The sequence below is a fragment of the Propithecus coquereli genome, unplaced genomic scaffold (assembly GCF_000956105.1).
Source record: "Propithecus coquereli isolate 6110/MARCELLA unplaced genomic scaffold, Pcoq_1.0 Scaffold322, whole genome shotgun sequence".
NCBI classification, from domain to species: domain Eukaryota; kingdom Metazoa; phylum Chordata; class Mammalia; order Primates; family Indriidae; genus Propithecus; species Propithecus coquereli.
The window spans coordinates 614,533-637,008 of record NW_012148864.1 but is presented as its reverse complement, the minus strand read 5'-3'; the positions used below and the strand labels follow the sequence as shown (position 1 = coordinate 637,008).

General features: G+C 44.1%; 1 protein-coding gene across 1 annotated transcript in view; it reads left to right on the top strand.

Annotated features, from left to right (window-relative positions):
* CYFIP2 (cytoplasmic FMR1 interacting protein 2) overlaps window positions 1-13,396 on the top strand; it is a 116,488-nt gene extending 103,092 nt beyond the window's left edge. Inside the window, exons 27-31 of the mRNA XM_012650394.1 lie at window positions 1,244-1,316; window positions 1,860-1,954; window positions 9,029-9,267; window positions 10,721-10,868; window positions 12,987-13,396. Of these exons, the coding sequence (XP_012505848.1) occupies window positions 1,244-1,316; window positions 1,860-1,954; window positions 9,029-9,267; window positions 10,721-10,868; window positions 12,987-13,154 (723 nt within the window). The 3' untranslated portion in view covers window positions 13,155-13,396. The remainder of the gene's footprint in view (window positions 1-1,243; window positions 1,317-1,859; window positions 1,955-9,028; window positions 9,268-10,720; window positions 10,869-12,986) is intronic.
* Window positions 13,397-22,476: the final 9,080 nt, after the last annotated feature.

Sequence of the window (22,476 nt, the reverse complement as noted above, 5' to 3'; positions counted from 1 at the left end):
AAAAAAAAAAAAAAATCCATCAGTCTAATTCACAATGTGATTATGAAAGAATAGACTGAATGATCAATAAGCCAGGTTTTCAGGTTGTATGACAAATCAAAGGATCTAATCTTAGACACAGCAATGAAGACTAGGTTGTATGATTTCCTGGTAAGGAGAGAAGCAGCTCAATTAAGAAGGGGGAGTTTCGCCTCTGGCTAAGAAACTGAGAATTACAGTCAGATCCGGTGGGTTCCTCTGGAGGGACCAGACCAGTGTGTTCTCCCTTTGATATCCTCATTTCAAAGACTGATCTACAGTTAAAAAGCAGGAGTTTGGGGGTTCCCCTCCCGAGCAGCCAGCCGTTCAGATTCTCAGGGTGGCAGTGTTCCATCCACACCTGGGGTGGAGGAAGCCAAAGGTACTCACAGTCCTGATTTTCTCAGATGCTTAGAATCCCAGTGTGTCACAATTTGAATGGAGCCTGGATCTTGCCTAATCCAGATGCCCACAATTAAGAGAAAGCAAGCCCCTGTGGAGGGTGGCTTCTCCGGGCCCCTTCCTTCCCCTCTGTTTTTAAATCCAGTGATCACGAGCTGGTCCCAGGACAGTAAGCCCATGAGACCACATCTTCCGTCTGACCCTAACCAAACATTCCCCTCCAACCATTGCATATTTGCTTTTAAGCCTACCTTTGTGCATAACATGTCACCATCCGAACCAATCTGGCCTAGGTTCTAGTCCCTCTTTCTCTAGTTGATGTCTGGTGTGGAAAAAGCCAATCAGACATGGGCCTTTACACAGAGTTGTCCTGGATTAATGGACTGGAAGATTGGTCCAGCTGCCTGCCTCAAGCCTGCAGACCCCACAACCGACCAGACAGACACAGGGTCTGAGGCCCATCATCTCTGTGATTGCTCTGTTATTCATTCTAATTCTTCAACAGATTCCTTATAAGATTATGGTAAAAAGGCACTGAGCTCTCCTCATGTGTCTGGGACTGTGCTATGAGGTTATGCATTCTCTCATGTAATCCTCACAACAACCCATTAAAATAGGTACTGTTCTCATCCTCATTTTGCAGATAAATAAATAGACTCCAAAAAGCTGAGTAACTCATCCAAGGTCAACACAGCTAATAAGGAGAAGAGCCAGGATTTGAATCCAGGTCTGGCTAACCCCAGTGCTCAAGTTTTTAGGAATGAACATTCCTCCTGGTTTAAAATGAAAATTGTTTTCTCTTCCTTTCTGTCCATCTCTGCAGTCTCAGGAGGAAGTCTGTGATTTGCTGCATGCTGCACCCTTCCAGAACATCTTGCCCAGAGTCTACATCAAAGGTAAGAAGCCACTGGCAGCAGCTGGATAGCCAGCTTGCGTTCTTATGGTTACTTCCCAACCCAGTCAACTCAGATCTGCACAGCAAGGAAGAGATTAGAGCTTTGGACACCTATTGAATAGTCACAGAATCACAGAATTAGAAGTGACATTCCAGGCCTTGTTCCTTCTAGAATATCCATAGTATATTGCTATCTAGCATTGGTTTAAATTCCTGAGTGTACTACTATGCGCTATATCCACGTAACAAAACTGTATTTGTACCCCCTAATTCTACAAAAATTTTAAAAAAGAAAACAGGAATTCCTTGAGTGATAGAAAACTCATAAGTTCCAAAGTAGATAATTCTGTTGTTGGACAGAGATCCTAGAAAATGTTTGCTTGTAGGGAGTCCTCATCACACTTTCTAGAACCAAGGAGAACAGTTCTGCCTGCTCCATGCAAGTTTTGGAACACACATCCATCATCAGGTCCTCTGAGAGCTATACCTTCCCTTGTCACCGGGTGCCCCGAGTCTCATTTTCTGCTCCGCTGCTCCTTTGCAGAGGGGGAACGCCTGGAGGTCCGAATGAAGCGCCTGGAAGCCAAGTATGCCCCTCTGCACCTGGTCCCTCTGATAGAGCGGCTGGGGACTCCTCAGGTACGGAACTTGCATAATGGGCTCTAAGGATCAAAAGGAAGTTTAGTGGGAGAGCATTTGGCCCAACCCCCTCATTTTACAGGTAGGGAAACTGAGACCCAGAGTGGGAAAGAGAGTGTCCAACACTATAAAGCTGGTTAGTGGCAGGAACAGGTCTGGAATAAGGTTTACTAATCCAGGCCTGGGTGTTTTTGTCCACCTGTGTCACATACCCTGCCAAAAAAGCAGCCGCTCATTTAAACGAGTATCTACTACTCCCCCTGCCAGGTATAATTCTGCTGCGTTCTCTCTCCACACACCCTGTGAGCCAGCAGTTCAGTTCTGGATAGTTTTGCTAAAGAAACACAGGAACACAAGAAGCTTTACTGTAACACTGTTAAAGCAAAAACTGGAAACAACCTAAACATCTATCAGTAAAGCACTGACTAAATAAAATGTAGTATAATCATCTAAATGCTGAATTTACATCTTCAGCATTTACTGAATACATAATAATGAAAAGGAAAAAGTAGGTGTAAGCACATCGGTGTGGATCAATCGTAAACACATGGTGAGTAGATAAAGCAAGTTACACTGAAATTCACACAGAATGATGCCATTTGGTTTTTTAGAAAAAATATTTATAACAAAACCTAAGTAAAACTTTTCCTGAAAATATCTGGAATGATACACACGTAGTTTATCAAGGTAGCAGCCTCTGAAGAGAGATGGGGACAGAGATTGGGTAGAGGGGGAGGGAATCAAAGACAACTTCAGCTTTGCCTGCAATGTTCTCATATTTCGAAAGGTGAATGAGTTCATATGTTAATGCTGGAGTTAGACAGGACCCCTGCCTTCAGAATGCAGGGAGCAGGAAGGAAACCGAAATGGGAACAGAGAGGGGCAACAAAAAGTATGTGCTATGTCCTTTCCAGTTGATTTAAGCAAGCTTCACATTTTGGGGGTGGGCAGGAGAAGAATTCAGGAAGAAGGGAAACACGGCACCGTAGTGAGACTGTTGAAAAGATTTAGGATTGAAATCTGCTCTTGGACTCACATTCCAGCAGTCCCCTCTGGTGCTGTCACCAAGGGCAGAAGGACCCACGGCCTCAGCAGAGGCCAGAAGGCGGCTTCTCTTTTGGAAAAGCATGGCAAGTATTTGGAGCACAGTGCAGAGTCCCCTCTGCACGGATGTCATGCTGATGAAGCCACCCTAGCCGGGCCCCCTGCATGCCACCAACCACCAACTGTAGACAGTAACTAAAAGCTAAGTGGCGTTTGGGTTCTTTGACTCACCTGCAGAGAGAGCTCAGATACTGTAGAATATGCACATTTTCTTTTTTGGCCTTCAGAGGCCGAACAGAGGAGATCCTCTGAAATGATTTCCTTTTAGGGAGAAATCCCCCAAGTCTGTGACATGTAAACACGTCTGCTCCACTGCTGGTGTCATCCTACAAGAATCCAGCCTCTCGTGCCCAAGGTTTGGCATGTGTTTCCACTTAGAGGACTGTGAATTCCATCCCTGTTCTGGTGAACGCCACTTCCTTGGGACTGATAGAAATCTCAATTTGTCAAATGCTGAGTATTTAACAACCAAAAGCCTAGACATTCCGTGAGAGAGGAAATGCCAGTTTTATAAGTCTCCCATCCTCGAGAAATAGTCCAAAACTTAGTCATTCCATAGACCAAAGAAAAGTTAACAAAATACTAACTTCCAAGCTCTCTAGGGCTCAGGGTGATCATATAATATCCAGCTCAGTGACAGAGGAACTCTGCAACAGATTGAAAGCCAGGAAGTTTGAGCAGTACTGCATTGTTGGCATTTGTTTCTGAGACAAATTGAGGTGACCTGGTTTGTTGCCCCATACCATCATGGAAGGAAAACTCTCAGGGTCAAAAGACAGGGGTCTTTGTCCCAGATCCACCCCTGAATTATCTAGTACAAGCCATTTAATTTCTCAGTCTTTGTTTTCCCATATTTGAAATGGGATAAGAGCTATTTTACCTCCTTAACTAAGCCACCTTTCTTTTTTTTTTTTTTGAGACAGAGTTTCACTCTGTTGCCTGGGCTAGAGTGCCGTGGCGTCATCCTAGCTCACAGCAACTTCAGACTCCTGGTTTCAAGCGGTCCTCCTGCCTCAGCCTCCCGAGTAGCTGGGACTACAGGCATGCGCCACCATGCCCGGCTAATTTTTATATATACACATTTTTAGTTGTCCAGATCATTTCTTTCTATTTTTTAGTAGAGACGGGGTCTCGCTCTTGCTCAGGGTGGTCTTGAACTGACCTTCAGCGATCCACCCGCCTCGGCCTCCGAGGTAGCTGGGACTACAGGCACATGCCACCATGCCTGGCTAACTTTTTGTATTTTTAGTTGTTTGGCTAATTTCTTTCTATTTATAGTAGAGATGGGGTCTTCCTCTTGCTCAGACTGGTCTCGAACTCCTGAGCTCAAGCAATCCTCCCCCCTCGGCCTCCCAGAGTGCTAGGATTACAGATGTGAGCCACCGCGCCTGGCCTGAGCCACCTTTCTTGATTGCTATGATGAACAAATAAGATAAGCATAAAAATTCCAAAAAACAAAGGATTATATAAAGAAGGAATATTAAGATATCATCTTCCTCCAAAGCATACTAAATGTAATCAGAGCACCCCCTGCAGGCATGATTTCAGCGTGGCTTCACCAGCCTTTTCTCTGTTCCCTTGTTAACTCAGAAAAGAGTGGCAGAAGGAGAGAGAAAAACTCCCCCACTGAGTGGAATAGAAAAGAAGTGGACAAAATCTATGTTAAACACACACACACACACACACACACACAAACTGGGGGCATTTACAGTAAACAATCTATAAAGCACTTTTTCAAAGCAAAAAGAAAATGCTAGACATACAAAAAGATAGAATGAAAGAAAACCCACAACATAAAAAATATAATGCCAACAAACATAGAAAAAGTATTCAGCCTTACTAGTAATCAATGAAATGCAAGTTCGAAGAATGAGGTATAATTTTTCCTATCTTAAGGTGTTAAAGAACTTTTTTAAAATAATAGGGTTGATGAGGGCACAAGGAGCAAGCATCACAAAGGTAGACAGACAAGGGTCAGTGTTTCCCCGAGACTGGTTTGCCACTATGTAGCAAAAGCCTTTTAAAATATTTATACTCATTGACCCTCTGTTACTCAGTATTTATCCTAATAAAATGATCAGAAATAGGTTCACAAAATTTTATGTATAAGGATAGATGCCATAGAATTTTTGGTAATAGTGAAAATTTGTAAACAATTTAAAATAACCAACTAGAGGACTAAGTAAATCATTGTGTATCATCATTGTGTATCATCATTTTATGTAGCCCTTAAAAAAATCACGTAGCCATTTTAAAAATCATGAAAATATTTATGGGAGTGAGTTTTTAAATTATTGATACATTAAGAGAAAAAGCAATATAGATAATACAATACAAATTTTGTTAATACAGATGCACACACACACGTATACGTAAATACAAACAAATCACACATCAGTATTTTAAGAATGCTCATCTCTGGGAAATGGGGTTTGTGGGATATTTTTATTTTCTTATAACTTTAAAAACTTTTTTTCCAAGTTCTACCCAATGACCAAGTATTACTTTTGCAATTCACAGAAAGATCTGTGAGGGTGAACACTTCTTTAAGGAAAGGAACAAAGCCCCTAACCATGCCAGCCAAGGCCCTTTGGGTTGATTGTGGTGGGTGGGGTCACCAGAGTTCAAAGTCTGTCTGCAGATTTATACACTCAGTTGCCAATTCTTCTAGTTCCCCGGCCAGGACTCTCCAGCCCTGAAGATTGATTCCAACTAACTAAATGCGCAGTAGATTGATTAGTAAAGCAGAACTCTGTAGCAATTTGTAAGAGAGAATATTCCTGACTGGAGAACAACCTGGGGCCCTTTATTTACTGAGTATCTCCCCCGCGGCAGACACTCTCTTTCTGAAGTGCAGAGCCCTTTCGGCCGCCAGATAGAACAGAATCGGAATAAAGAGAATAAGAACAGACACGAGCACAGGCTTGGGATTTTTTTTAAAAGAACTCTCTCTACTCTAGCTAGCTGTGGCCACTGGAGTGATCTCCTCTGCTCGCCAGCTGGCTCTGCCAGTGGGATCGAGATGAGTCACCATGAATCAGGGTTCCCTCTCCTTTGTGTTTAAAACACACATTGGCAAACCCTTCTTCTCCAATTCATCTTTTTGCTAGACTTTTTTTGGCTTATTGTTGTCGTGACAACTCCATGCATGGCCCACATTTGTCACAGGCTCCCACATTGGTGTTTACTGACTTAATTCCCCTCTACGATTCACTTAGATGTCGCCCTCTTCCCAGGGGCCTCCAGGGAGGGAGCTTTTGGGTGAAGTTGGGCAGGTGCTTCCCAGCCACCTGCAGAAGGCACTCTGGGAAGTCCTCCCAACTAGGGAGCTGATCCCACAGGTGTCCTGAGGATCCCTCAGGCTCAGAAGCCAGCCCCCTTGAGCTTTGTCTTCAGACTTCGAGACGTTACTTTGACCTTAGACTTTAATATTTATCTTACTTTGCAGATGCTTTTATTCATAATGCATACATACGGTAATGTGTTTTGACATTTAGTCAGCTGATTATTAGATCTGCAGGAGCCAGATGAGAAGCCAGTTTACATAATTAATAGAGATCATTTCTTATTGTCAAAGAAGGACTTCTAGCTAGAGGAAATAATTCTGTTAACTCAGTGGCAAATTTTGAAAGATTAACATATGCTCATTGTAACACATTCAACTGTATTAGAAGTGTTTAAAGTACAAAGTGAAAATCCCACTCACTTCTCCAAGCCCATCTGTTCCCACAACCGATGTTAATCTTTCTAAAAGATTTCTACACACACACACACACACACCCCACATATACTTTTGTCTGTGGGATTGTGTGTTGTTGATGGTTTTTAATAGGATTATAGTACATATCCTTTTCTTATTCACTTTACAATTTAACCCATAGATCTAGACTACTGGGAACCAAATCCCACTTTTACCACTCACTGGCTGCCTTCTGAACCTCAGTTTCTTCATCTGTAAAATGGGGATAATAATGGTACCTACACCTCATGAGATTGAATGGAGTTAATACCTATCAAGTGTTTAGCACGGGGCCTGGTTTATTACACTCAGTGGCATGAACTAGTAGTAGTTACAGCAGTAGCAGCAGCACTGATGGTAGCATCACTTCAGTCTTTTCAACGGCAACCTAGTGGGTTTTTTGTTTTTTATGATCTAGGGTAGATGGTAATTTATTTCTTTTTTATTTCAAAAAATTAAGGAGGTCAAGTGTTTTTGTTACGTGAATACCTTGTATAATGCCTAAGTCAGGGCTCTTGGTGTGCCCATCACCAGAATAGTGTTCATTGTACCCAATGGGTAAGTCTTTATTCCACACCCCCACCTTCCCCTTTCTTGGTGTCTCACATCCTATTGCTTTGTGCCTGTGTGTGCCCATGTTTAGCTCCCACTTGTTAGTGAGAACATGTGTTTGGTTTTTCATTCCTGAGATACTTCACTTAGGATAATGGTCTCCAGTTCCATCCAAGTTACTGCAAATGATATTATTTTATTCCTTTTCATGGCTGAGTAGTAGTCCATGGTGTATATACATATACACCACATTTTCTTTATCCATTCATGAATTGAAGGGCACTTACGTTGAGTCCACATCTTCGCAATTATGAATTGTGCTGTGATAAACATTCGAGTGCAGGTGTCTTTTTGATAAACTGACTTCATTTCCTTTGGGTAGATAGCCAGCAGTGGGATTGCTGGATCCAATGGTAGGTCTGCATTTATTTCTTTGAGGAATCTCCATACTGTTTTCCATAGAGGTTGTACTAATTTGCAGTCCCACCAACAGTGTGTACGCATTAATTTCTTTCTGCATCCACACCATCGTCTATTGTTTTTTGACATCTTAATTATGGCCATTCTGATAGGGATAAGGTGCTATCTCATTATAGTTTTAATTTGCATTTCCCTGATGATTAGTGATGTTGAGCATTTTTTTTTCATGTTTTTTGGCCATTTGTCTATCTTCTTTCCAAAAAGTTCTGTTTGTGTCTTTTGCCCACTATTTGATGGAGTTGTTTTCTTGCTGATTTCTTTGTAGATTATGGGTATCAGTCTTTATCACATGTATAGTTTGCAAATATTTTCTCCCATTCTGTAGGTTGTCTGTTCATTCTGTTGATTATTTCTTTTGTTGTGCAGAACATTTTTAATTTAATTAGGTTGCATTTATTTATTGTTGTTGTTGCTATATTTGCCTTTGGGGTCTTAGTCATAAATTCTTTGCCTAGGCCAATGTCTAGATGAGTTTTTCCTACATTTTCTTCTATAATTTTTATGGCTTCATGCCTTACATTTAAGTCTTTTATCCATCTTGAATTAATTTTTGTACATGGCAAGAGATAGGGGTCCCATTTCATTCTTCTGCATATGGCTTTCCAGTTTTCCCAGCACCATTTATTGAATAGGGCATCCTTTCCCCAGAGTATGTTGTCTGCTTTGGTGCAGATCGGTTGGTTGTAGGTAGATGGTTTTATTTCTGGGTTCTCTATTCTGTTCCATTGGTCTATGTCTCTACTTTTATAACAGTACCATGCTGTTTTAGTTACTATAGCCTTGTAGTATAATTTGAAGTCAGACAATGTGATGCCTCTAGATCTGTTCTTTTTGCTTAAGATTGCTTTGGCTGTTTGGGCTCTTTTTTGGTTCCAAATGAAGCTTACGATTAATTTTTCTAGATCTGCAAAACATGATGTTGGTATTTTGATGGGGGTCGCATTGAATCTATCATAATTTTTTTAAAAATCATTCCTCTACTGATGGCTCCTGGATTTTACTTAACACAAATAAGACTTACCACGAGACTTCCCTGCTGTTGCACTCAGGTTTATAAAGTAAGTACCCTGCTCTGAGCAAGACATCAGTTCTGATGAATGAATTCCAGGTGCAGCATCCAGCATTTGGGCATCTTGGTGGGAGGTGGCAGATGGGGTCCGAGATGTGCATAGAAGGTTCACATACCCTTCCATTTCCAGCAAATCGCCATCGCTCGGGAGGGTGACCTGCTGACCAAGGAGAGGCTGTGCTGTGGCCTGTCCATGTTCGAGGTCATCCTGACCCGCATTCGGAGCTACCTGCAGGACCCCATCTGGCGGGGCCCACCACCCACCAACGGCGTCATGCACGTGGATGAGTGCGTGGAGTTCCACCGGCTGTGGAGTGCCATGCAGTTCGTCTACTGCATCCCCGTGGGGACCAACGAATTCACCGCTGAGTGAGTACCCCCAGGAAGGCAGGGTCACCTCAACCTGCTTGTGCCTCTGTCACCAGGCTGCCAGAGTTCAGCCAAAAACGTGGGTAGAGGGCACAGCCGACAACTGTTAATTGAATTTGTTGGTCCCTGTGCTGGGTGCCGGAGACTCAATGGTGCTCAGCAAAAGTAGGCAGTCCTTGGCCTCACAGAGCTCACGTGGCCAAGGGGGAGACAAGAAACATAGACGTAAGGGACATCAAATGAGGTTGGTTGGCAGCAAGGGTAGGCAGGGTGGCAGATGCCAGAGGAGAGAGATGAGATTATCAGCTTTAATTCACAGACCAGAACTGAGCCTTGAGCAATGCCCGGCCTTCAAATCAACAGAAGGAAGAAGGCGACATTCCAGGAAAGGCAGCAGATGGCTGAGGCAGAAACAGAGTTTGTGCACAAGGGTGCAGCATGGGGCTGTGAGAGCTCTCAAGGCCTCGTCTTTCCAAGACTAGAAGCTGGGCTGACTGCATGGGCAGGATGGAGCCCAGTGAGGGGCTGGCAGTAAGAACCTCACTGCCTACCTCACCTCCCACCAAACTCTACTGGAAAATGAGGATCCTCTAGGAGTCCCAGAGAAAACAGCAGGGATGGTTCTTCCTGCACTCACCCGGCTACATGTCAAGGACAGCATGGGGAAGGTAGATAAGACTTGCACTCCAGAAGCCAAGAATGCCGAGAAGAGTGTGGGGCCAAGGAGCCTTCCCCATGAAGGGGTGCTGGGACGGGGTGGGAAGCCAAGCATGCTGTATGAGGCTGTTTCAGGGTAGCTCTGAGCCCACATGCTTCCAGCACAGGTTGGAGCAGTGGGGACAGCTGCCCGGTGCAGGCTGGGGATACTGCTTGAGGACAAGAGAGACAGCCAAGGGCTGACCCCACTGCCATCCAAATTGCCCACATGTCTCCAGCTTGGGAGCTGCGGCCAGAGCTACGTCAGAGCCGGGAGGACTCAGCCTCCCGAGCCCAGCACTGTCTGCCTGCCATGCCTTGTGCCTTCCCTCTCAGCCTCTGGCCAGTTGGCCCCCTGGTTTGAAGTGGCCCTTCAACCCACAGCTGTCCCTCTGGCTTCTCTACAGAGCCAAAACAGATTCTCCTTTGATCTGCCTGAAGTAATCAGCCACATAAGTCTCAAGGGCCCATTGGGGTCTTTCCTTGCAAATTTGTGTTGTCTTCAGAGCTGATTTTTCTTACGTCAGTGACGCAAACAGGCCAACACCTCTTTGTGGTTGGAAGGGCTTAAAGTATAACCACAGCCCCTGGAACTAATGAATCTACCACCACAGCTTCCCTTGTACCCATTTTACAGAATAAGAGACTTGGCCCCAAGATGGGCCTGCTTGCTGGCTGTGCTTTTGGCCCCAGGTGAGGCTCCTTCCCCACCCCAACCCCTGACCCTCACCCCCCTGCCTTTTCTCCCCACTCCCAGGCAGTGTTTCGGCGATGGCTTGAACTGGGCTGGCTGCTCCATCATTGTCCTGCTGGGCCAGCAGCGTCGCTTCGACCTGTTCGACTTCTGTTACCACCTGCTGAAGGTGCAGAGGCAGGACGGGAAGGATGAGATCATAAAGAACGTGGTAAGCAGCAGGCTGGTGGCTGGGACTGGGCGGTGGGGCCGGGCCTACAGCCAGGCTTTCACCAGAAAGGAAGGGGAGGGTGTGCTGCTCACGGAGGCCAACTCCCCACACCGCAGGTTGGTACAAAGACATTCAGAGTCCAGGTACCTGCTTGGAGGAAGCTGTGAATCACTTGCTTGTAACCTACTGCCATGAATCAGGTCACCCCAGAGGGCAGGGCTGGGCTCTAGCCCTGAAATGCAGCTTCCCTGGCCCAGCCAGACTCTGCTGGCACTGGTTCCTCACCTGTGCAGACGTTCACTGAACACTATCGCTGTGCTGGGCTCTGGGATGGGATGGGTGCTGGTGTGGGGTGAGCGGGGCTGCTGTGGGAGGGGGAGAGAAGCACTCTCAGAACCAGGCTGTGGGGCAGGGAGCGAGTGGCAGAGAAGGCTTCCCACGAAGGACGGTGCTTGGGCTGAGTCCTGCATGGCCAGCAGGCAAGAGCCAGGCAGAACTGGAGTGTGGGGCTTTCTAGAATGTTCCAGACACAGGGAACGGCCGCAGCAAAGGCACAGAGGTATACATAAAACGTTAAGCATACAGTTCAGTGGCATCCAGTACACTCCTAATGTTGTACAGCCATCACCATCATCCATCTCCAGAATATTTTCCTTTTCCGCAGCTGAATCTCTGTTCCCATTAAAAAATAACTCTGCACTCTTACCTTCCCCAGCCCCTGGCAACACCATTCTACTTTCTGTCTCTGTGAATTTGACTATTCTAATTGCCTCATGTAAGTGGAATCATACAGCATTTGTTTGTTTGTGAGTGACTTATTTCACTTAGCATAATATCCTCAAGGTTCATCCACATAACCTGGGTCCGAATTTCCATCCCTTTTATGGCTGTATAATATTCCATCATGTACATACCCCACGTTTTATCTATCTGTTCATCCATCAGTGGATGCTTGTGTTGTTTCCACCTTCTTGATATTGTGGAAAATGGTGAATTCTGGCTATTGTGAAACATGGGTGTACAAACAACTCTTCGAATTCCTGCTTTCAAGTTTTCTGAGTATATATCCAGAAGTGAAATTGCTGGATCCTATGGCAAGTCTGTGTTTGATTTTTTGAGGAACTGCCATACTCTATCACAGCAGCTGCACAATTGTACATTCCCAGTAGCAGTGCATAAGTGTTCCAATCCACATCCTCATCAGCACTTGTTGTTTTCTGTTTTTTATAATAGCCATCCTGATGGGTGTGAAGTGTTATTGGGGTTTTGATTTCCATTTCCCTAATGATTGTTATGGTTGAGTGTCATATCATGTGTTCTTGGCCATTTGTACATCTTCTTTGGAGGACTGTCTATTCAAGTCATTTGTTCATTATTTTAATTGGGTTATTTTTGTTGACTTTTTATTCTGCATATTAATGCCTTATCAGATATGATTTATTTTCTCCTGTTCCGTGGGTTGCCTTTTCATTCTGTTGATAGTGTCCTTTGAAGCCCAGGAGTGTTCAGTTTTGATGTAATCCAATGTATTCTTTCTTGCCTGTGCTTTTGGTGTCACATCCAAGATATCATTGCCAAATCCAATGTTCTAAAAATTTTTCCCTGTTTTCTTCTAATAATTTTATAGTTTTAACTCTTACATTTAGGTCTTTGATCCATTCTGAGTTAATTTTTTGTATCTGGTATAAGGTTAGGGTCCAACTTTATATGCACGTGGATATCCATTTTCCTAGCACCATTTGTTGAGAAGACTCTTTTTCCCCATTGAATGGTCTTGGCAGCCTTGTGGAAAATCATTTGATATACATACATATCATGGTGTATTTCTGGGCTCTCTATTCTATTCCATTGGTCTGTATGTCTGTCTTTATACCAGTGCCTCACTGTTTTGATTACTGTAGCTCTGTAGTAAGTTTTCAAACTTGCAGAGGGTTTTTATGGTCCAGTTAACGTTTGATTGCAAGAGTTCTGGGAAGCCACAGAAGGCCTTTCAGCAAGAGAGTGACATGATCATTAAAAGCTTCCAGACCCTGGACCCCAACTTCACTGACTTCTTCTCTCGTCCTCCCTCTTTCCACCCCCTGCTTCCCTAACCTGAACATCCCCGTCCTTCTGCAGCCCCTGAAGAAGATGGCCGACCGGATCAGGAAGTACCAGATCTTGAACAATGAGGTTTTTGCCATCCTGAACAAGTACATGAAGTCCGTGGAGACAGACAGTTCCACCGTGGAGCATGTGCGCTGCTTCCAGCCACCCATCCACCAGTCCTTGGCCACCACCTGCTAGGCAGAAGGTCCTGCAGACCCTTGACCAGCAGGAGGAGGAAAAGGAGGAGGAGCAGGGGAGAGAAAGCCACAGCCAGCCTGCCACAGGATCCGACCGGACAGCGTGTGGGATGGACCCGGAAGCAAACAAGCACCTCCCCAAACACATCTGCACCATTCCCAAGGGCGGGGCCTGTGCATGCTCTCCCATTGACATCTCCATGGTGGTTTGTCCATAGCATAAATGAAAAAAAAAAAAGAAAACAGGGCAGTGTGTGCTTTTTTTTCTTTTCTCCCCTCAGCTGTATTAAGAGCTCCTAGTTTCACCCTTTCTCCATCCCATAGTTCCACCCATCTGTGGTTGCTTCCCCAGAACTCCTCCCAAGATGGCGACCTCCTGCCCAGTGCCCGTGTGCGACCCCAGGACTGAAGGCTCAGAGACTGAGATGTCAGCCTGGCCCAGAGGGCATGTGTCAGCCTACTGCTGCTTCGTCTCCCCTGGCTCCCCTCCAGGGCCCCAGGTGGCATCTCCTTCTGCAGTGGGTCCTAGGGATTCCACGTGTAGGCTCCCCAAAACCCCATCCTAACCACCACCCCCCAGGGCAGTCCAAGAAAGAAGTCGGAAAAGCTTTCATAGCTGTATCCCACCGAGTGGAGTTAGGATAGGAGCATGGTCAAACCTGGCGGGGAAGCAGGGTGTATGAACACAACCAGGATTCCACAGCCTAAAACAGAACACTTTTAGGCCATCGCAGCAGCCTAATGATGAGACAGTTCTTTTATTCCTTACACAAGTGCTTAGCACCGTGGACACAGGAGACGCAGCTTTGAACCAGTCAGTCACGGCACTGCCCACAGCATTAGCCAGCGACCAAATGAGGGACCACTTCCTGGCACAGAATCTCTCATCAAGGAAAACTCCCATGAGAAGGGTTTTTAAGGGGTTTGTACAACAGAGGCCAAAAACATCTTGGGGACAGGTAGGTAAGAAATAAAAATAATACTTGTCAATGAGCTTTTAATACCAAGATAAACCCCAAAGGGGAGTCCTGTTTTAGTGAATCAGAACTTTCATTGTCCTAGATGCTGAAAGGGTCTTGGAACATTTCATCCTTTGCTCTCAACTTCCTGTTCTCAACGTTCCTTAAGTTAGACTTTGGGGTATATATGCTCTCACAGGGGTATATTTACTTCCATTTTCCCGACTAAGCTAAAATTCCTCTGCGGAATCTTCTGCCAAGTATGGGGAGACCATTGAGAAGGACAGAGGCCTTTGGGATATAAATGTCTTGTTACAGAGAGAGCACATCTTCAAAGGGAGTCTGCAGCACTGAGCTTTTAAGAACGTATAAAGTGTGATATTTGACATGTCTCCTCCAGCCCAGGGGGGGAAGAGAAAAGAGAAAATGGAAAGAACAATGATGAAATGGTTACCTTTAATCAGATGATCCCATTTTTAACCCCATGGGAAGAGCAAAGGAAGTGTCCATAGCAAGAGGTTTGTGTGATACACTCGTCCTCCAGTGAGAAATGGGGGGGCCAAATGTGGCCCAAAGGCCACTTACGTAAGATCCTGAGATGAGCACATTTGAGTGCAGATTCCTGGGCCCCACCTCAAACCTAATTTGAATCTCTAGGAGTAGAGCCAGAAAATCTGCATTTTCCACAAGCTGTCTGAGTTACTCTGTTGGGCAGCAAAGTTTGAGAGCCACTGCTATAAAGGAATCATTCTGCTTAACCTTGGGCTTTGAGCTACCTCTAAGCCATGAAAGGAAATGTTTGTAGCGCAGGAAGGTAATTCAGAGTGGAAGCTAGCAGACCCTCCTGTCCAGAGCTACCACTTCCTATTCTGATTTCTTTTTTCCTCTTGATGGCCACAGAAGTGTCCCAGAGGCAAAAGAGAGAGGTCACTCCACATGGCAGAACTACATAGTAAAACATGCCTCCAAAACCCACATAAAATCCCTAGGCTCCTGAGCCTCCCGGATCTTCGGTGCTGTCTGGGGACAGTAGGTAGCTCTGTCTGATGACCAAGAATTCATCCCAAATCCTTGACCATGGCTTTGTGGAGATTTGGATCATCCGTTTGATAAGATTGCTATTGCAACCACCCACCCCTCCCACCCTGCATTCATAACCCTGAATTTGACCCTCTGGGCAGAGTCACGTTATCCTCAGGAGATTTGATCCGGGTAAATTGAGGTCTTCACTTTCAGGAGAGAGATTTCATTTCCCTGGCTGGCCAGCAGCACTTATTTATGAACACCAGACAAATTTAATATTCTGTCTTCCCTCGTATTACTGCCTCCCCAGCCCCACCTTTTGATTTTTTTGTGTGTCTAAGAACCAGGAAAAAAAAAAAGCTTAGATTTTAAAAAGTTTAAAAATACCTGTTTCAGAAACCGTCAAATGTACCATATTTGTATTAAGAGTTGTTGGGGATTTTTGTACAATGAATTTACATTTATTTATGGTGACTTATATTTATGCTTGTGATCAAATAATGATGTTAAATTCTTAAATCATATTTGCTATGCAGCTGAAGATGATATTTTGATTTGTATTTTGGGGGTACCTGTGTTGAATTGGTAAACATTTCCATCTCCATTAAAACTGCTTCCAGACCAGTAAAACTAGTGACTTGGTCTTGATTCCTGGTCACATTCCAATTCTCATTATCTATAGAAGACCACCTTAAAACTAATGACTAAGGAAAGAACCTGAAAGAGAATGAAAGAAAATGAAAATATAGCAGGTCTGTATACCCTAAACTAATGGCTTAGCTTGCTTTCTCACTGGGAGAATTGCAGCTCTGCAAATTATTTGCACTGGGAAAATTGCAGGAGACAGTTCCTACTCTTGGGGATGTCATAGTCTGAGTCTAACTATGTACACTACATCCCTAGTTCTAAGAGAAAAAATTGGAATATTTAATGAGGCCTAATATGTATATGCACCATGCTGAATCCTATCCATCCATTCCTTTTAATCAACCACAACCACTTTGTGTGATATATTCCATATTTTACAAGAAGGCCATAGAGTGTCTATTTTCACAGTTACTAAGTGATAGAGCTGGGGTTTGAACCCAGTTCCAAAGCCTGGGCTTTTGCTGTCACACTACAATGAACTGATCAGCCAAATACAAAAACTAGACTTGAGTATTTGGTCACTGGACTTTTCGGGCTTTGGGTAAGATTGAGCAAAATCTGGTGTCAGGAGCGAGCCCATGCAGCGTGCTGGCTGAGGAGTTCCCAGGCTGAAGGAGAAAGGCTGGTGCCTGGGAACCTCTCACACTCATAAGAAAAACGTTCACTGGAAGGATGCTGGGAGCCTCACGCTTCACACAGCACGGGCTTTCCTAAAGGCCACTAAGGTGAGTCCTAGGGCTGTTTCCTCTTCTGTCAGGTTAGACAAGCTAATCCCTTCCAGCTCCGATAGCCTGATCCTAGGTAATTTCCCACTGGTGTTCTCTGAGGGGCCTGACTACTCTCACACACTCAAATCTTTCTCAACCTTGTGTCACCACCTCCTAAAATTGCCATCATTAGGAGTCATGTATTTAGCTAGTGTGGTTAGAGGACTGTCAGTCTTAAGAGATGCTCAGTGAAAAGAGGGCTCCATGAAAAATAAATTTGAAGAGCACTTCATGCCCTTTCCCCTCTGCAAGATCCATAATGCTCTGCGGAGTCCTGCAGAACCTAATCAGTCCGGATTAATACCACATCTCCTAGATGGCCATGACCTTGCGAACCCCTTTATCTGAAACACTAATCATCGTCTCTTGGAACACACATTGAAAAACACTGGGCTGAGGGTATGGAAATCCATGGTAAGGTATTTTTAAAGCCCCCACAGGAGAAGGACCACAGACATGCAGGGAGTTGTGACACTGGGGCACAAATAAGGAAGTAGGGACCTGGCAAAGTATTGAAGGGTTTCAAATAGGAAGGGGAAGCATTTTGATGATGGGAGAGAATACAGTGGCTGGGTGTTTTGTTTTGCTGAGACTGTCATAACAGATACCACAGACTGGGTCGCTTAAACAACAGAAATTCATTTTCTCACAGTTCTAGGAGCTAGAGATCCAAGGTCAAGTTGTCAGCAGAATTGGTTTCCCCAAGGCCTCTGTTCTTGGTTTGTGGGTGACCATCTTCCCCCCAGGTTCTCCCATGGTCTGTGTATCTGTGTGCTGATCTTTCCTTATAAGGAGACTAGTCATATTGGATTAGAGCCCACTCTAACGGTCTCATTTTAATTTAGTTACCTCTTTAGATACACTGTCTCCAAATTCAGCCACATTCTGAAGTACTGAGGGTTAGGACCTCGACATATGAATTTGATGGGGGGGGGGGGGACAATTTAGCCCAGGACACTGGAGATGGATCTGGGGAAGGTGCTGTCTCAGGGGACCCTGGACAGTTTGAAGGCTAGGATGCCATTCCTTTGTGAAGCACTTCTGGAACACTTCTTATTTGTAAGCCTTTATATAAGATTAGGAAGAAAGATGAGAGGAATATAGGAATATGGTGGAGTAGGAAGCACAAGGAATCCATCTCCCAAACTAGACAACAATCATACTGGCAGAATTTCTAATGTAACTGTTTTGGGACTCTAGAGTTTATTGAAGGCTTGCAACTTCCAGGGGAAAGCTTGGACAGTAAATTACAGTTAATTTTGGTCCATTTCAGCTCTTAGCTCAGCAGCTACTACCCATCCCCCACCTGCCAGCCCCATAACTGGCAGCTGTGCATGTGTTCCTGGAGCACACAGCTTGCGGGAGCCAGGGCAAGCAATAAGCATGCTGTCCTCCACATGTTGGGGATTTATGGTCTAATCACTGACTGCTGCTTCTCACCATGGAGGTGCAGGCACCGAGGCAGGCAGCCATTTTTGCACTCCCCAACCCCCACCATTGTTGCAAGCTCCTCCGCACCCCCAGCCGAAGCAACTTCCAAGGGATTTAAAATATCAGCAATTTTTTTCTTCCTCTCCCACCTCCACATCATTTTTCACTTTTTCACTTTTCAGGAGCCAGACATTAAAGACCAAGACATTCAAAAGCAACTGTAGGAAAGGGGAAAATTAGAAAGTTACCATGCATACACAGGGAAAGGCGCAGCCTGAGAAAAGACCAGAGAAGACCTTAAGTTTACACGTCAGGCTGATATTCAGCATAGAGGTAGCCTACAACAATCAAAAATAAAACAAAACAAACACAAACGGCAAACCCTGGGGAAAAGAACGAATCTGATTTCCAGAGATAGCACACTAGATTCAATTGTCCAGTTTAACAACAATAAAAATAAATCACAAGGCATACAAAGAAAATATGGCCCATTTAAAAAAAGAAAAACAATACAAAAACAAAAAAGAAACTGTCCACGAGAAAGAACAGATGGCAGACCTACCAAATAAAGACTTAAAAACACCTATTTTAGATGCTGAAAGAACTAAAAGAAGAAATGGAGAAAGACAAGGAATGGTATATGAAGAAAATGGAAATATCAATAAAGAGAAAACATAAAAAGAATGCAAAAAGAAATTTTAGAGCTGAAAAGTGCAATAGAAACTAAAAAATTCACTAGAAGAATTCAAAGGCTGACTTGAGCAGGCAGAAGAAAGCATCAGTAAACTTGAAGATAAGACAACTGAAATTATCAAGTTTGAGGAAAAGAAAGGAAAAAAAGATTGCAGAAAAGTTAACAGACCCCAAGGGACCCATGGGACGCCATCAAGTGAACCAAGACACTTGTGGGACTCCTACAAAGACAGAGAGACAAAAGGGCAGAGTGATTATCTGAAGAAGTAATGGCCAAAAAAATTTCCAACTTTGATGAAAGACATGAATATGAATACCCAAGAAGCTCACTACCAGTAGGATGAACTCCAAAGAGACTCACACAGAGACACATTATAATCAAAATGTTAAAAGATAAAGAGAATCTTGAAAGCAGCAAGAGAAAAGTAGCTCATCACATACAAAGGATCCTTAATAAGATTATCAGCATATTTCTCATCAGAAACTTTGGAGGCCAGAAGGCAATGAACTGATATATTCAAAGTACTAAAAAACAAAAACAAAACAAAAAAACCCTGACAACAGAGGGGCTGACTACAGGCCTCTGGTACTTGCTTCTATCACAAAAAAGAACCAAAATACCAAGTAGATAATCACACTTCAAATAGATTACCTAAGAGAATGCTGGAATTCAACAGAGAAGTGACAGGAAACACCTAAGTCAAGGAAAGAGAAGGAAGCAAGGTAGTCTGCTGGGCTGGGATTGGCTGAGAGCCTCGAAAAGCTCCCCATTGGGAGGAAAGGGTGAGTGAGTGTCCCCCAACAGTTCATATTCCTACAATGGACTCCTACAATCCTAGCCACAGGAGAGCACCTCAACCCACATGGGCCATGAGACTAACATAGGGAACTGCCTGGAGACCCCTCAATGGCATTGCTTCAGAAAGGGAGTTCACACCAGATCCCACACATACCCTGAGACCTAAGCAGCTACAGCAAGGCATGATTTTGAGAGCCCAGCCCCCAAGCAGACTGGATCCTACCCTATAGCCCAAAAGCCCCTGCATCTGCACATCCCTGGAGCCCTGTGGACATCTCCCACATGTAGCAAGGCAGTGCTGCTGGCTGTTGCTGTCTGCTGCTGCCAGGGCTGAAAAACGAGCTATTGGCAGCAACCCAGTTGCCCCCAGTAACAGGGCCATCAGCCATTTAAAGTGCTCCGAGGAAAGGCTGCCCCACTTATTGCTGCCATCTGAGGCCGAAGTGTGCACTCTCCAGAAGCCTGTTTATAGCTACTGCTACTGAAAACAACCCCACTCTCCCCAGGAGTAGGGTCACAGTGCAGCCACTGCTGCCCCCACCCAAGCATTCCACTGGGGCCCTGGGGAAAATCCTGCCCCTGCCTACCACAGCCAGTGCCCACATGTCCCATTGAAGGGCCTGAGAACAGGCCTGGCTGGCCTGGTGCCACCCCCACCAGTGTCTGAGCATGCCATCTGGGGGACCTGGGCATCACCCTTCCCCATCCACCACTATTGGCCCCAGAGCACTCTTCCCAGGGGCTTGAAGATGAGCCCACCAACCTGCTGCTACTACCACAGCTAGCAACCACCTGCACGTGCCACCTGCAGGTCTGAAGACGACTACACCCAGCCTATTGCAGCCATCACCAACACCAGCATGGACTGCTTGGGAGTAAGAGGGTTGTCCTGCCACTGCTACTGCCATCACCCATATGATGCCTGCTTCCCAGGGGCCCAATGATTCACACACACCTGACCCACCACTGCCACTGCTGGCACCCAAGCAAGCTGCCTGGAGGCTCCAGAAGCAGCCCACTGGGACCTGCTAACACTGATGCCAGCATATGCTGTCCTGAACTCAAGGAGAGACATGTTCAGGCTGCCATTGCCACCACTGGGGCCAAAGGACTGGACCACCTGATGTCCCATCCCCAGCAAAATATCACCACAGCCTCCACTAACAACCACATCCTATACCACTGAGGAAATTACAGACACTACTGACACTATATTTACAGCCAAAGAAATCATATGGAGACTACACTATTGCATGCATCCCAAATCAAAGCCAAAATGCCCTATCCAAGCACCACCATATATACATCTTTAGGAAAAAGTCCTCCCCCACAAAAGCAAATTCAGAAAATTAGAGAAGCAAATGTTATACCAGATGCACAGATATCAGCATAAAGACACAAGAAACATGAAAAAGCAAGGAAATAAGGCACCTCCAAAGGAACACAATAATTCTCCAGCAGCAGATTCCAATGGAAAAGAAACTTATGAAATCCTGGACAAAGAACTCAAAATAATGATATTAAATAAGCACAGTGAGATACAAGAGAACTTAGAAAAACAGTACAAAGAAATCAGAAAAATAATTCAGGATATGAATGAGAAATTTACCAAAGAGTTAGAGATCATTAAAAAAAGAATCAAACAGAAATGCTGGAACAGAAGAATTCATTGTATGAGATACAACATACAGTTGAAAGCTTCAATAATAGACTAGATCAAGCAGGAGAAAGAATATCAGAACTTTAAGACAGGTCTTTTGAAATAACCCAGTCAGACAAAAATAAAGAAGAATAAAAAAGAATGAATAAAGCCTATGGGACATATGGGACATCATAAAGTGATGGTTTGAATTTTCAGTGATCCAGAAGGCAAAGAGAAAACAAAAGGGATAGAAAAACCTACTTAACGAAATAATACCTGAAAACTTCCCAAGTCTAACAAGAGATTTAGACATCCAGATACAGGAAGTTCAGTGATCTCCAACAGATACAATTCAAAAGGTCTTCTCCACAGCACATTATACTCAAACTGTCAAAGAGAGAATTCTAAAAACAGCAAAAGTGTCTAGTCTCTTATAAGGGAACCCCCATCAGATTAATAGTGGATTTCTTATTAGAAACTACAAACCAGGAGAGAATGGGATGATATATTCAAAGTGCTGAAAGAAAAAAACTGTTAGTCAAGAATACTATACTTAGCAAAATCATTCTTTATAAATGAAGGAGAAATAAAGTCTTTCCCACACAAGCAAAAAATCTGAGCAAAATTCATCACCACTAGATTGGACCCTATAAGAAATGCTTAAGGGAGTCCAACACCTGGAAGCAAAAGGACACTATCTACCATCATGAAAACACACGAAAGTATAAAACCCACTGGTAGAGCAAACACACAAATGAGAAAGAGAAGGGACTCAAATGTTAGCACTACAGAAAACCAGGAAACTACAATGGATAAAGTAAACAATAAAGAAAAGAACAAAGGATATACAAAATGACCAGATATCAATAAATAAAATGATGGCATAAGCCCTCACATATCAATAATAAGCTTGAATGTAAATGGATTAAACTTTCAATTTAAAAGATACAGACTGGCTGAATGAATAAAAACAAAAACATGACCCAACTATACGCTCCCTATAAGAAACTCATCTCAACATTAAAGACACATGTAGATTGAAAGTAAAGGAATGGAAAAAAAATATTCCATGTAAACAGAAGCCAGAATAAGAGGGAGTAGCTATACTTAGATAAAACAAACTTTAAGTCCAAAAACATTAAAAAGAGATAAAGAAGGTCATTATAAAATGATAAAGGGATGAATTTAGCAGGCTATAATAATTCTAAACATATATGTACCCAACAAGGGAGCACTGATAAAGCAAAATTAGATCTAAAGGGAGACAGACTCCAACACAATAATAGTTGAGGACTTTAACACCCCATTTTCAGCATTAGACAGATCATCTAGACAGAAAATTAATGAAGACACATTGGACC